The sequence below is a fragment of the Vicugna pacos genome, chromosome 19 (assembly GCF_048564905.1).
Source record: "Vicugna pacos chromosome 19, VicPac4, whole genome shotgun sequence".
NCBI classification, from domain to species: domain Eukaryota; kingdom Metazoa; phylum Chordata; class Mammalia; order Artiodactyla; family Camelidae; genus Vicugna; species Vicugna pacos.
In genome coordinates, this window is record NC_133005.1 from 8,055,714 (window position 1) to 8,071,833 (window position 16,120).

Sequence of the window (16,120 nt, forward strand, 5' to 3'; positions counted from 1 at the left end):
TAGAGCTGGAAGGTAACTTAAGAACCTCCTGAAAGCCCTTCCTTTGGCAAATGAAATGCCTAGGGGTGCCCAACTCACAGAAGGGGTAATGGGAGAGGCAGGACAGGAATCCCAGCTTCTGGGAGTAGCTGATTCTCCACCCTGGCTCCAAGTGCCTCTCCTTGCTCCAAGCATTATAGCTGAGCCTGAGCTCGGCCTCTTGGAGCTGGGATTTGCCTGCTTCAGACTCCATAGTTCTAGCTGGGGGGAGCTACACTGGGCTTCTGGTGTGGAAGGATGACAGGGGTGGTGCAACACATCATGGAGGGGCTTCTGGTCCTCAGAGAATACCACGTGGCCTCCTGTTCATTAACTTTAGTTGTACCATGTTGAGGAGATGTCTTCATGGCTAAACAGTCCCTTCTCTTTCAGTTTTCTGAATGAGTCAAGAACATACATTTCCATATTCTTATAATCTAACTCAACTTTCCTTCCCTCAAATTGTGGATCTAGAGTAGTCTGACTTTTGGTTGGCTTTTCTCATCCTATTTAACATAGCAGGCATCGAGAAAGAAAATTGCCATATGAAATCATTTATATGAGGAATCTAAAAACTAACAACTATAATAATAAGGACATAAATGAACTACTTATTTATAACTTAGAAGATTGATTTCTTGAATATGTGTAAGCACATTTGACTGTCCATTATGATTGGATTACCACATTCTGTTGATTCTTATTTTGTAATTGGCTTTATTTCTTTGATAACTATGTAAGTTTAAAAAGCTAAAGCTCTAATCTGTTCTTAGAAACTATAATCAATACACATATGTAAACTAAAAAAAGTGCAGTATACTGTGTATATGTATTTACACGCAATATAATGTGTATGTGCAGTCGAACTGTAATAATTCTACCTAATAAAAAAATAATTATTCTACCTACTAAAACTGAAAAAGGGAAAAGAAAGAAACAAACAAAAATAAGTAAATAAAATAAAATAGCAGTCATCACTAGGACCGTTTCATCCATAGATTATAAATGTGAAAAATAATCTAAACAAGGGGTGGCTCAAAATAATTTTAATTTTCAGCTGGCTCTGGAGTATGGAAGGATTATAAACTTGCCTTCAAATATTTTTACTTGGCATCTCAGAGTGGGCAGCCCCTCGCCATTTATTACCTGGCCAAGATGTACGCCACGGGAACGGGAGTGTTGCGATCATGCAGAACCGCCGTGGAGGTAAACAGTGGGCTGTCTCTAACATATGCTTCGTTTATCACACAGAGGAGGTGATACTGTGCTTAAATTGTTAGTGCCTTTGATTTTATAGATATTATCTTGTTTCTTTCAGCTGACAATGTGAACACTAACATTTGTAACTCAGACAGGGAAAGGGAGGAAGAGAAATGATCCCTCCTTTCTCGCATTTGACTTTTATCAAGTTCAGAGCTCGCCTCAGAGATCTGTTTCAGCCTCTTATCAAATTGGCGGGGCAGTTTGGCCCTTCTGGTGGGGTTGGGAGTTGTGGCTTGGGAAATGAAAGGCTTGATTTAGGCTAGAAAATGTAGCCCACTTCTTCCCAGAAGGCAGGGTCCTTAGGGATTTTTTATGATTTGAATGACAACTGAGAAGGTGAATTCTTTCAGCCTGGAATAGTGATGCACTTCTCAAAAGAATGCTTTTAGGACCTTAATGCCCTTCATTGATTTATTAAACACTGTCACTGTGCCAATATAAATACCTCCGTGCTGCAATCTGGCCCATCTGAGACTCATTTCAAAAGCTGCCAGCTAATAATCTATCTTTAGATTTTCTCCTTTGCCAACTTCCTAATGAATTATGTATGGTTAACCTCTTTGGTTACATAAGGGCTATTCAGCTAAGTTGACATTTGTCCCCATAGAGCTCTGCACAGCTCCCTCATGGTTATGTCACCTACACCCTCAGGCACTGTCTTCCCTTTCTTCTTTCTTTTCCACATCAGCTGCAGCCTTATAACTCACCCTCGCAGGGCAGCCGTGTCCAGAAAGGCCCTTTTAAAAAAACAAAAACAAAAACAGAAATTGATACATTCTTGTCCTGCCAAATAGCCTACAAGTCACACTTGTAATCTTTGTGCCTATGGAAGGTACTAACTCCTCATCCTAAGTAATTTATAAGAGCCATGCTTCAGACTTAAAATCCTTGCCTGGCTGGCCAGCAGGAACTGAAGACTGCCGTTTATCATTTACCTGGGATGGAGTGTCTTGGCTAACTAGTCTGCTTGATTTCTCTTCCTATATACAGCTTTATAAAGGTGTCTGCGAACTAGGCCACTGGGCTGAGAAATTCCTGACAGCGTACTTTGCCTACAAGGATGGTGATATAGACTCTTCTCTTGTTCAGTATGCACTACTTGCAGAAATGGGGTATGAAGTAGCTCAGAGCAATTCAGCATTCATTTTGGAATCCAGTAAGTTAAAACTCCCTGCAATTCCCCAATCATACATATGCATATATGACTTTACTACAGGGGCATTTTAAGCCTTCCTAATAGAAAGTCTCCTTTTTTTTTTTTTTTTTTTTTTTAGAAAAGGCTAAAATTCTTGAAAAAGAGAAGATGTATCCAATGGCACTCCTCCTGTGGAATCGAGCTGCCATTCAAGGTACAGAACTTAGATAAAAATGAGCACATACCTGGCCCCTGTCCACTATTCGTCAGCAGATTTGCTCCAGCTGAGTTCTTGGGTACATCTGCAGAGAGGTGCAGGCATCCAGGAGGTGGTATTGCCAACTGCTGATGTTAGGGTCAGTCTGGTTAGAGGTCATTTCCAGGAATTTATTTTGTTATTCTCAAGGCCCCTAGTTTAGCACACCATAGGGACTTTTCTCTGGCTCTTTCTCCATGGCATGAGAACAGTTGTTTGAAACATGACAATTGTACTCAAGAAATCAGTTTTCTTGGTCTGGCTTCAGTCCCTCATTTGCTGAGCTTTTTCTGAACTTATCAGAAGCATGACCTATGTTTCAGTGAATTTATAGGTAAAGTTCTAAGACTTGTTTGATTTTTCTTTTAAAATATAATATTGAGGATTACCACAAACTTCAGATCTTTATTATAACCACCAGCATGGTAGCATCGGGGGAAAAAAGTTAATTAGCAAGATCCTCTCCCCTTTCCTGGAGTTTCCACGCCCCACTGTGGGGATCACAAGTGACAGTGAGCGTAGGATAGCGCCAGTGGGAAAGCAGTGACAGGAGGCATTTGCACTGCTATGTCTCACTACCATCTTTCCCTAAAATTATGTCACCAGAAGCAGAGAGCTACTGCAAAGCTGTCACTATTGGCATTTGGATATGTGGTAGGAATCTCTTGCAGTAAGAGAGCAATTTTACTGCCAATTAAGTTTCTTAAAATTGTCTCACGCTAAGGCCGAATCATCCGCTTTCTACAAAAAATGAATGGGATGAAAAATAATTCTCTGATGATGCTAATATGAGGCGGAAGAAAAAGTCACAGTGGTGCCTTCTTAGATTCAGCTGAGCAGGTGCAGCAGCAAGCCATCCACGTGATTCCAGTGAGAAATCCCCTAAAAAGGAAGTCTGTATTTTCCAAAATGTAATAAAGACCTCGTTTGAAGTGGGGAAACAGCACCAGCAACCTCTCAGCTGTAGCAAATCAGCTCAAGTGTAACCAGTACAGGTTTATTCCAAGCCAGGAAATGGTGTGGAAGTTGCACCAAGGGAAAGAGACATGGAAAAGGAGGAGACATTAATATTAAGCAGAATTCACCAATATGAAAATGTCAGGCCACTAAAAAGAATTGTGTGTCACCAGAGAGGTCAGGCGTGAGTGCGCCCAAAGATGTGGTTGCTGCATGACTCACTTGGGGTTAGGAAATCTACTCATGAAAGTTCCCAGTCGCTGGTGGTGCTTCTTCCAAGAGCTGCTGCAGGTGAGGAGGTGCCGAACCATCAGGACCCAGTCACCACACTGTGACTGTGACATTGCAGGGGAAATCCCTCCCACTATCTAGTGAGCTCCCTGGGAACCTATGGGGCTCGCCATATGCCCCTGATCCCCTAATTAGGGTGGGACTGAGACCTCTGGAGAATCTGTTCGTTCACAACTTTTCATTCTTACAGACCTCTGGGGTCCTGCTTACTGCTTGTAAAGCTCAAAACTGCACAGTCCTGTTCTTTTGTGGTTATGGTGCAGAAGGAATCTTAGGGTCAAAGGAAGGCGGCTTTGGGCAAAATTAGAGATAGAGTGGGTTTCTCTTTAGAGCTCCAGGGGTTTCTTGCCTCTCCAGGCCCCCCCAGGTCCCTCTCCTGGGCATCATTTCTAGAAGGTCTTGCCCCCAGCTACCTGTGCATTTGGAAGTACCTGGGATGCAGACCCTGATAATTAATGTCTTTGGCAGTTTAAGAATTTTATGATGTTACCTCTATGCCGAGGAAACTAAAGGTGGCTCATGGTATTACATTTTAGTAGAGGATTGCAAAAGATTAAAAAAAACTTCAGAACCCAAAGGAATAAATTCCAAAAAATTATAGGCATTGCATTAGGACAAATGGGGAGAAAAACTTGGAAGGAGCCCTTAATGATGCATGTCAGACCATAGCAGACAGAATACTTCCTCCTGTTCCAAGTGAGTGTGGATTGTGCGAGAGGAGTTGGCCACAGCTGAGACGGATGTCCTAGATGAGCATTCCCCCATCTTTTCAATCAATATAGTCCTAGTGAATGAAAACATGGACCCCAAAGAGACCCTTGGAGGTCATCCCTAAGTGGTCTTCAAAAAGCTAAAGTCTCATATCTTAAAAAGTCACTTGCATTTTTTCTGCTCCTGAATATATTTGTTCATATGTCAGAAACTAAGATTCTAAAATACTTGACATCTGGGGAAAGCATTTTCGAAAAAGTTTTCTACCATGCCTATCCATTCCTTCCATAAATATGTATCAAGTACCAGTCCAGTTCTGGAGCTATGTCAGTGATTGGGAGCTTCAAAGTTCTCTCTTATGAGAGAGAGAGAGGGAGAAAGTAGGAAACAAATAACAGTGATACGTGCTGTGAGGAAATGACACAGGGAGGCGAGATGGGTAAGTCCTGGGTGCGGTCTGACAAGGGAGTCAGAGAAGGCTCTAGGAGGAAAGCCGCATTTGCAGTGAGACCTGAGTGGTGAGTCAGAGGAATTCCAAACATGCCAGAGGGAGGGGCTTGAAGGACCTCACTGCAGGGATGCTGCAAGAGTGAGCGCGGCATGCATTTTGGGGTTGAAGGAATGTTAGGAAGGCCAGAACATATGGAGAAAGTGACGTGCAATAGGCTAGTCAGGGAGGCAGAAGGCAGATAAGGCACAACTTGTAGGTCAGGTAAGGAATCCGGATATTATTCCAAGTGCAAAGTGAAGCACTTGGGGGGTCTCACTTAACACAGGACATAACATGATTTGATTTTACACTTGACAAAGATCATCCTGGCTGTTGGTGTGAATAGAATGAAAAGTGGAGATAAAAGCACAGTTTGGAGGCTACTGTAGTCTTCCAGGCTTAGACCGGATGTTAGAGGAGATGGCGAGAAACAAGTGTGTGTTAGAGGTGGAACCATCAGGACTTGCTGATGGATTTGATCCTGAAAGTGAGGGGGAAAGAACTAGGAATAATTATCCTAGATTTATGGTGGTGCTGGTACTAATCGGGGAAAGAAACTGATTTTGTTTGGGGGAAGAGGTAGCAGGGTGTTAAGAATCTCTATCAAATGTTTTAAGTTTGAGATCCAAGTAGAAGAGTCAGGAATGCAGTAGTAGGAATCGGGGGCTTGGACAGAAACAGGACTACTGATACAAATTCAGGAACAGTAAACATGAAGATAGCCATGGAACTAGATGAGATCACCTAGAAAAAGAGTTAAGAAGGGTGGGTGAGGGAAGAGAGAAAAGAAAAGAAAGGAGAGGAAAAAAGGAGGAAAAGGAGTTAAATAATGAGCCCTGATACTCCAACATTCAGAAGTGGAGTGGAGGAGTCAGTCAAGAGTTGAAGAGGAGAACCTGTGAGGCAAGACGGAAGTCCAGAGACGGAAGTGCTTGGGCAGATAGGTCCAATGTCCAGTGGTGCTTACTGGTCCAGTGAGACGAAGACAGAAGTGGCCGAGAGATCTGGCTGCATGAAGGTTACTGACCATCTTGAAAGTAACAGTGTCTTGGAGGAAGGGGCAGAAGCCAGATTGGGGTGAGTTGAAGAGTATGTGGGAGGTGAAGCTTTGCAGTGAGTAGAGCACACTTTTGAAAAGGCTGAGTGTGAACAGAGAAATGGGGAGTAGTTACAAGAGGAGGCCATGGGATAAAGGGTTTGTTTTGTTCTTCTAAGATGCCAAGGTGTGTTTGGATGACTGATGGGACTAGAAAAGGGGAAGAAACTGGTGATGCAGGAAAGTAGCTCTTCAGGAGTGAGGTCTGGGAAAAGCAGGGGTGGGATCCAGTTTCCCAAGCACTGGCCTACCTTTAAAAGGTAAAATTAATAATTTTTTATTCTGAAGAACATTTGTACTATACCGTAGGAGTTATCCTACAATGAAGACAGCTAGCATTGTGTGTTATATTTTGTATTCCATAAAGTATGGAATCTAATCCTGATTCTGGGATTCTGAGTGGGTTTTTTTGGTGTCATTTTTATATAGATTATCATTAAGCTGAGTTGCTAGGAACTGTACATGAATCATTTGAGTTATTATTCTCCTTCTCTTTCTACTATTTTCCATCAGGCAATGCATTCGCTAGAGTGAAACTTGGAGATTACCACTACTATGGCTACGGGACTAAGAAAGACTATCAGACAGCAGCCACACATTACAGCATCGCCGCCGACAAGCACCGCAGCGCACAGGCCATGTTCAACCTGGCCTATATGTATGAACACGGCTTAGGTATCACAAAGGTAATTGTGCTGGTCATCATCCAGACCTAGTAATGGCAGTGCTATGGGAAGGAAAAATTTATAAATGTTCTACATGTCATTGATGTCATCAATGTAGAGAAAGGAAGGAAAATATTCAACATTTGCTGAGTCCCTCCCACGTGCCAGCACATATTACGTACCCTAATATGAACCCTGTGAGGTAGAATTAATTTTCTCCATTATGCCCAAGGACATAACTAATGAGTAGAATAAATCTAGTCTTGGCCAATTTGATTCATAATAAATTCACGCTTTTTCCAGCAACATTAGTGGGCCCTGCCCCTTCTCCCTTCCACCTCTGGGACTTTTTCCATTAAAATTTCCATTGACTCTCAAGCTCTCAGTAATAAGGAGAAGGTGGAAATGAGGTCAGAGCTGGATACCAAGGTGACATTAATCCAGAAACATCTTTTGAAACCCCCACTGCATCCATGACACCATGCTGAGCACTCTAGAGAGGCCCAAGAAAACGGATCCCCATCCTTCAGAGGCTACACTTGACTTGAGGAGATGAGGCATGTTCATTAAGAAAGAGAGCTAGCAATGGAATACTATTCAGCCATAAAAACAACAACATAATGCCATTTGCAGCAACATGGATGTCCCTGGAGAATGTCATTCTAAGTGAAGTAAGCCAGAAAGAGAAAGAAAAAGACCATACGATATCACTTATAGGAGGAATCTAAAAAGAAAAAAAAGAAAAAGAAGACAAATGAACTTAAATATAAAATGGAAACAGACTCAGAGACGTAGAATTCAAACTTGTGTTTGCCAGGGGGGAAGGGGGGTGGGAAGGGACAGACTGGGAGTTCGAGATTTGTAGATACTGACAGATATATATAGAAGAGATAAACAAGTTTATACTGTATAGCACAGGGAAATATATTCAAGATCTTGTAGTAGCTCATGGTGAAAAAGAACATGAAAATGAATATATGTATATTCATGTATGACTGAAAAATTGTACTGTATACCAGAAATTGACACAACATTGTAAACTGAGTATAACTCAATAAAATTTAAAAAGAAAGAGAGCCAGCACTGCAGGGTGATATTGGGGGAATCCTTTAGACAGTAAATGTAATTGAGGCAGAAGAAGGCATTGGAGTTTGACAGGGTGAGAAAGGTGAATTGAATATCAGTAATGATTGTTAACGACCAGGTGTTGGCGTGTTATGTGCACTTAAATCACACAGCCAGTTGCTGAGATGAGCCCTGTTATTGACCTCCATGTATCCATCAGGAAACCGGAGTGTGGTTAAGTCACTGGCCGAGTTTGCACAGCACATCGGTGGTTCAGCTAGAATTTGAACCCAGACCTATCTGACTCCATGTTTCTGGTTGAAAGAGTGGACTTTGCATTATCGGAATTTCTATGCTTTCTTTATCCTTCCAGTTGTGCTAGCAACTGGGAGTTACTGGTAGGGAATTTCCTAGCTGACAACTGCTCTCGGTGCACACATGGTGCAGCAGGGGCTTCTTATTCAGGATGACAGTCTGGCGGTAGAGGTCCCCGCCCTCCTGCGCTCTCCTGTGCCTGCCTTTGGGCTCATCACTTTTGATCATCGCCGGCACCCTAATCAGTGAAAAAAATGTCAAATCCAAACCCAGTCTGTGTTCCCCATTCCTAGCGGATGCAAGCTCCTGTGTTGCGGAAGGGACGGGCGGGGGCGAGGACTGGATCGAACAGCTAAATAAGATGATTCTTTGGATGTTATTTCACCGCACCTGCTCCCCACCAACTGTCATCCACATCTGTAAAACAGAACCAGGATACAAGCCCTGCCCCGGGCTTTGAGGATAAAACGAGTGAACCTTTGTTAAAAGAGCTCTGTAGTGAAACAGTGTGTGGAATGACTGTTATCTAGATCAGAAGGGAATTTGGGTGATTGCCTCAGTAGGATTAAAGCTTTTGTTCATCATTCCCCAGGGGAAACATAACAACCTTGGAGAGAGGAGCAGTGTCTGTGAAAAGGATAGCAGTAACCCCACCCCACAGGTTAAATTCAAATTAGCTCTCTTGTCCCCATGTGATTCAAGAAGAACTTGGTCCCCCAGACAGCCCCATCCCCACCACAGTGAGGCCAGTCCACCTGAACCCCTGGGGCGGGGAGGGGCATCCTCTCAGGACAACAGGCCACACACGCAGGAGAGGACACAGCCTGCCTTCCCAGGTGGCCCACAGCGTCAGGGGTTCAGTTTTGGGAGGCACTGCTGGGCTCTCCTCTCTCTCCTAGGCTCTCTCTTCCAATGTCACGTAGCAGTTGTTGAGACATACATTTCATACATCTAGAAAACGACTTTGAAGTTTCTCTCTGGCCACATTTCTGTTCTTTTTGGTCAGGGTTCCTGTTAAATCATCAGTATTCATTTTTATCAGTCTCTCAGTCACAGGTATTTTTTTTTTCCTACAAAAAGTCTCTACATTTTAAAAATAGAGAGGCTGCACTTAACCTCAGACCTGAAGTCTAATTTTGGATTTAGCTGGGGGGGCCATTGCTCTTTGTCTTTATTGGTTTCTTTTGTTTAGCAATTAGAAAAATAATAACCAGGTACCCAGGGGCCAGGTATATTAATCTTGCTGTCTTACAATCCAATTAGCAAGGAGATACCACCTTTTCTAATTGTTAAGATGAATATGTCGATAATTAAAAGCCCAAAGCTTGTTCCAATGCTAGTTAATGAAAGCAAAGCAATTAGGAGAACAGGATTCACAGAACCCAATTCATCAAGTAATTACACATTTCTTCAGCAAGGCTCTTCAAAATCCTCTTTATTAGTAAAACCTCATGCAAACCAGTGGGGAAGATGAGTCTAACATCATTACCAGGATTTCTTTGAGAATCAAAACAGGTTTTGTAAACGCTCTACTGAAGCCCTCTGGGAGAAGGACATAAGGTGTCGATCATCTCTTGATAAATCCGTGTAAAAACATGGGTTTTTATTGTTCTCGTCTGTCTTGAGGAAAGGATGCTGGGACTAGGATGATGTGGGTGGATTATCCTGGTAGCTTCACTGCGTAACATCACATCCCTGATCCCTGACTTCAAATTAAACTCACTTGACTTAAACTGTGGTCCAGGGCTGACCGCACCGCTGTTCAGGGAACACAAAATAATACCTGGGGAGGAACCGGGAGAGGACCTGAACTAATCTAGAAATGTCAGCACTCAGCTCTCACGTTGTTGTCAAACTCCCCCTCAGGTCGCCCTTGATTCAGAAGCACTTCAGAAACCTGACCATGAAGATAACTCGTTGCCCATCCCCTCCCGTCCAGTGCGTCTGTCCATATCCTGGTTCAAGCCAGAATTGTGTCTCAGGTGTGCTGGTCGTAAAGGCTGCTCAGGGGTCTCCCATTCCAGTGTTCTTCCCTGAACTCTGTGGCAGAGGTAGCTCTGCCCACTGAAGATCTGTAATCCCCAGGGCGCAGGGAGGGCTTGTTTCTGGGATGCGTCTCCTTGTCAGAGACTACATTTCCCGGCTCCCTTCACACCCGCGTGACTCATTCTCACCAAAGGGGCGGAAGTAAGAGGAAAGACAGTCATTTCTGGGCCAAGGCAGCTAAGAAGTAGATGGCGCTTCTCCCAGAGGCTCTAAGGGATGGCAGAACCAGGAAGACAATTCACCACCAGCCAGGACCATCCACACTGGACTGCTGAACATGTTAAGCCACTGAAATTTGGAGGTTTATGTGTTGCAGATATAAGCATCGCCTTAGTTAACACATATTACAGCTAACAAAACCCCAGCAGGTTATTCCTGACAGAGTATAACTCTGCTGCTGTTACCTCTCCACCTTATTTACCCTGGCATTCAAAACCCTTCTGACCTACCCTAACAGTGGCCTGATATGCCACTATTTTCCTGTATATCTTCTTCTAGGCTGTTTCCTTTCCCCCAAAGACCTTGAACTGCACCCTTGTGACCTTTGATCTGATCACCTCCGTTTGCTGGAATGATCTTCTCCCACACTTTTGGCCATTGAAGACCAGTCCATTCTTCAGAGAAATAGCTCCCAAATCATCTCCTCTATGAAACCTTCAGTGAATCCCTAGATTTAAAAGATCTCTGCTTCTAAGCTTCCATGGTACTGTGCTTTGCTTTTCTTCACCTATTTACTTATTCAAATATTTATCAAGGCCTTGTTCTGCGTCAGGAAGCACTGCGCATGGTTCTGGGGATACAAGAGAATGAGACATCTTTCAAAGAGCTCACCGTCTCCCATGGAAGAGGTGTCCATTGTTAAACTGAAAGCCAGAAATGGCGTGCGTGTATGCACACCCAAGTGAAATACTATAAACTCAATAAAAGGAAACAACTAATTCAGGCAAAGGAATCAATACTGTCAGGTCCTGTTCTCAAATGTTTTTATAACACAGGATACTCTTTGTAAAATAGAGAAAAAAAAAACATGGCTGTTTTAAGATGATGACTAGGAAATCTATCTAAATTAAGACAAAATGTGAGAGGAAATTATCCTTTGGAAATTAGATTCTATATATATATATATATAGTTAGATCTAATAGATAACACATTTTTTTGGATCCTGTAGGGGAAATAAAACCATATCACTGACTAAAGTATAAATAGAAGTGTCAAAAATAAGAGTAATTATGGCACAAAGCATTTTTGTTTCTCATTTTTCTGGCCTGGCCACCTATGGAGTGTTAGAGCTGAAGCTTTAAACACCAGAATAGAATTGTGTTCTGGAGAGGGCAAGTTAAAGTTAGATATTAAAATGGTCCTCTCAGAATTGTGACAGGACAGAATATACATCTCTTAGAAATGGCCATAACCTTCCTAGAAATAAATGTCTATTATCTAACGAAATAATAAGAAATGTGCAAAATTTTTCTATGTGTGTATAGCTTTATTTATTAGAGAAAAAAAACAACCTGACAACCAACCAAAATGCTCCAAAATAGAGAACATGTTATATGAACAGTGGCGAGGTGGTATACTGTTCCATTATTTATTTTATGGCCTGCTGGTTAAGTGAGCAGCCTAGAAGCAGGCTGTCTGGATTTGAACCTTAGCCCTGCTACTTACAAATCATATGAGTTTAGAGAAGTGACTTAACCTGTCTGTGCCTCAGTTTCTTCATCTTTAAAATGGAGTTAATAATATCACCTGCCCCATAGAATTGTCATGGGGTTTAAACAAATGCCAGTGGTGACTGTTACACAGTAAATATTTAACAAGTATTAGCCATTATTATGAAATACTGAGCAACCATTAAAAATTAAAATATAGATTAAAGGAATATCTTAGGACGTGGTATATTGTTTGAAATACATTGTTAGACAAAATATTATGCAGAGTGAAAAATTCCTAAACTCAAAGTGTGTATATGTGAAAATATTAAGAATGCTGGAAGGGTGTATATGAATTATCAGTAGTTAACAGTGAAATTGTGGGTGTTTTTTTCTTTATTTGTTTAGCTCTGTATCTTCAAAGTCCCCTCTAATTAACATGTAATACATTTATAATAAGAAAATAATAATAAATTATTCAAAAAAACCACCTCTGTCCCAGTATAAGAAATTTTTTATGACACCCAAAGATTCAGGGCTGCAAAACTCCTGAATCATGTAATTGAACAATTTTCATAAACCAGAAACTTTATTGCTAGGGAATTCTGTATCTGTGTTATAAGCAGCTTTTCAACATGTGAACATTGGCACATGTGACATTTTGGTTAGAAACATTTAAGAAGTCTGCAGGTCCTAAATCTACATAATCTCCTAAATCACTGAGTTTAAAGCAGAATAAACTCTAATGCACTGCAGAAAAGTTTCATGTAAGTGGATTAGGTGTGCAATGGACTTCCTTAATGAACCCTTGCCATCATCAAAACACCATTTTACAAGGGGAAATTTTTTGTGTGAACAATTTGGATTTTTTCACTAAATAGGATCAAAGAACAAGGAGTCTTTTCTAGAGTCCAGTAATAAAATTTATTTTATATGAGTTGCCGTAATTAGCCAGAAGGGTTCAGGAATTTCTTTCTCTGGGAATTTTAAAGAAAGACTTTCCTGTCTCACCCCACCCTCCTTGGCCGGGAGTGTGCTCATCCCACTTTAATGGCACTTCTCTTCTAATTTTTATAATATGCTAAGCGACTGAATTGTGATGTTTGTGACTCAAGAAATAATTAATAACTATTTCCTGCCTCAAATAAGAAGGAATGTCTGAGATACTGACAAAGGCTGCCTTTCCTCAAACGTCCCACTCAAGTCAATATGCTTTTCACATCTAGGGGTGACACCACTGTCATAATCGGCAGGAGCTTCCCAATGAACACCCACTGAGTTTGTTGGCATTAGAGACACAAATTAGAGTTTTTAAAGCATCCGTTTTCTTTGTTGCCAGGAAGATTGGTTTTAAACAGTCTCCTGAATTTTAAGTATTTCAAGCAAGTAAATTCCTCCTTCTTAAACAAACCTACCAGTCCACAAAGCTTTGGAAAAATTTAAGAAATGACAAGCCTGAGCGAGGACACACAAGGACTGGGTTTAGCAGGGGCCTCACAGATTCACCACTATTGAACCCCGTGTAATGGATGTCTTGGAGATGGAGACGAAAGACAAAGAGATACCAGATGACCACAATTTGTGAACAATTCCTCCTCTTCCCCTTCTTTTGAAAATAACCTACAAGAACCCAAGCAAAGAACAATTCTGAGACTGCCTCAGGGCACCTTTCAAAGCACGTCTGCTTAGCCTGTTTGGGAAAACAAAGCGAAGAAAACCAAGTCATAAGTAGGTGAAAATGAAACACATTTTTTATCTGCCTTGTCATAATTTAATGGGAAATTAAAAATATAGTATGTCATTTGTGGGGTCAACTTCCAGCCTGAGAACCAAAACAGTTTATTCACTCATTCTACAAGTATTATCAAAGACTCACAGTGTCCTTGGCACTTCATTAAGCACTGGGAATTCAGGGGTGACAGGCAGTCCAAGGCCTTGTCCTCAAGGACCTGGAGATAGACAAATGAATAAACAAATTCCATAACTTCAGGTATGATAAGTACTATGAAGAAAAGTAGGAATTTTAACGGCTCATCACTGTCTGCATTGCCATTTGTTTGGGGAGCTGTCCTGTTAGTGTCTACTGTCCTTCTGCCCCCTTAATTGGACTCACACCTAAGATCCCATCCAGCGGTATCCAGGAAAGCTTTTTGGAGACTGTTGGCTTGTGTATGGCTGCTGTAACAAATTACCACAAATTTAGTGCCTTAGAACAACACACATTTATCTTACAGTTTCTGTAGGTGAGAGAGCTAGGTGAGCTTGACTGGGTCCTCTGTGGAGGGTCTCCCAGGCTGAAATCAAGGCTGTGCTCCTTACTGGGGACTCTGGGGAAGAATGTGCTTCCAAGCTCATTCAGGTTGTTGGCCAAACTCAGGTTCTCACACTTGTGGGACCGAGGGCCCCTTTTTCTTGCTGGCTGCCCACATTCTTCTTCCTCCTGTCCGCGTGGCCCCTCCAGCAACGGCAAATTGAGTCCTTCCCGTGCCTGGAATCTCTGACCACTCCTCTGACACCTCTCTCTGACTTTCTCTTCTGTGCGTGAGAAAACTGATTGTTTAAGGGCTCCCGTGATTCTACTGAGTGCACCGGGTCATCCAGGACAATCCCCCTATCTTAAGGTTTGTCACCTTAATTACATTGGCAAAGTTCGCTTTGCCTTTGTAACATAATATATTAACATGTTCCAAGGATTAGGGCATGACTCTCCAGGGCGGGGGGTGGGGGGTGCATTCTGCCTACCTAAAATAAATTACTATATTTCAAACAATGGCTTCCATTTAATTAGCCCTAAAGAATCTGCCCCTAATGAGCGTGGGCTGTTCTTCTATTTCTAGAACATTCACTTGGCCAGGAGACTATATGATTTGGCTGCTCGAACAAGTCCGGATGCTCACATACCTGTGTTCTTTGCCCTCGTGAAACTGGAAACTGTGCATTTGCTCCGAGATATCCTGTTTTGTAATGTAAGTTTGCCTTGAATAGGTCCCAAATCCCTGGAGACGCTAATGAACAGCTCTTAGGGGGTGGGATTGAGGGAGATGATGATTTTGAATGGAGGGGGAGGCTTGGATTTTTTTTTTTTTTGACAGAATGTCTCTCACCAGCAGTTTACAATGAGATGGAAATGGATGAACTTGGGCCACACCCTTGGACCACACTGGGATCTATTTGTGATTGGCCTAATTGTTGCTGTGCTGATCTTCTTGCTTAGAAATCACTACGGGTAGGATCTGGAACGCAGGAAAATCTGCTCACAGGAACCAGTTCACTTCAAGTTATCTTCACTAAATAAAGAGTTTCCTCATCAGACTCCAGTCGGCTTCAAATTTCTGATATAGGCCTGGGATGGAAAATGGACCAAGGTTGGGACCCGTCCTCTGAGAAACCATTTCAGATGTCTTGCTTAGTTGAGATGACCACTTTGGGGAGAGGGGGTGCTGGGGACTGATTGCCTAAGATTTCCTTACAAACTAGTCACCTTGGTGATCTAGTCCTGAGTTGGGGGTTAAAAACCACCCATTTTTGTGTGCTCATAACAACTTGTTGCCTTTCGAGAGGACAAATGGGTTTCTTGCCTCCAACAGACATACTGAAGTGGGGAGAAGGGGGAGTTTGGGGAGGGCAGGAACATAGATTCCCTCAGAATCTGATAAAGGCAAAAATGACAAGCAGACCCGGCATCTTGTGGGCATGATCTGGTGAACCACGCTGTAGCTCTAATGAGCAGAAGCTCCTCATGGCATGCGGAGCTGGGGGCAATGACTTAGACTCCTCACAGGGGGCCTTTGATCAAAGCTCCCTTAGCAGTTGTGAGCAGCACTATTTGGGGTCTGTCCAGCACTGTATCCTTCTCTTCCATTCCTCGTTGGAACACTGAGGAATTCCCTTTGGAGAAACCATAGAGGGAGGTGGCACCAGCCTCCTAGGACAGAAGTTAAAGTGCTTGTTCTCTGTCTTCCCTGACAGGCTGATCAGGGCTGAGGCCCAGGACTGGGGGCAGAGATGGGAGAGAAGAGCGCAGGAGGCCTGTGACTCATGTCAGGGGCCAGGTTTAAATCTCGCCTCCGCAGCTCCTCAGCTATTCAACCTCTCACGGCCTCAGTTTCCTGACCTGCAAAATGGGAAGATTGAAGATCTTAGCTGGTATGAGGATTAATGG

At 42.6% G+C, this 16,120-nt stretch overlaps 1 protein-coding gene across 4 annotated transcripts in view; it reads left to right on the forward strand.

The window, feature by feature from the left end:
- The window catches only part of SEL1L2 (SEL1L2 adaptor subunit of SYVN1 ubiquitin ligase), a 98,694-nt gene extending 83,424 nt beyond the window's left edge, over positions 1 to 15,270 (forward strand). For 2 of the 4 annotated variants that reach the window (XM_072943801.1, XM_072943804.1), the window contains 6 exons: positions 1,076 to 1,224; positions 2,272 to 2,437; positions 2,556 to 2,630; positions 6,731 to 6,903; positions 14,796 to 14,924; positions 15,051 to 15,270. In XM_072943801.1, coding sequence (XP_072799902.1) covers positions 1,076 to 1,224; positions 2,272 to 2,437; positions 2,556 to 2,630; positions 6,731 to 6,903; positions 14,796 to 14,924; positions 15,051 to 15,188 — 830 coding nt within the window. In that variant the 3' untranslated portion in view covers positions 15,189 to 15,270. The remainder of the gene's footprint in view (positions 1 to 1,075; positions 1,225 to 2,271; positions 2,438 to 2,555; positions 2,631 to 6,730; positions 6,904 to 14,795; positions 14,925 to 15,050) is intronic. The other 2 variants (XM_031674399.2, XM_072943803.1) reach the window with 2 other exon arrangements.
- The last annotated feature ends 850 nt before the right edge of the window (positions 15,271 to 16,120 follow it).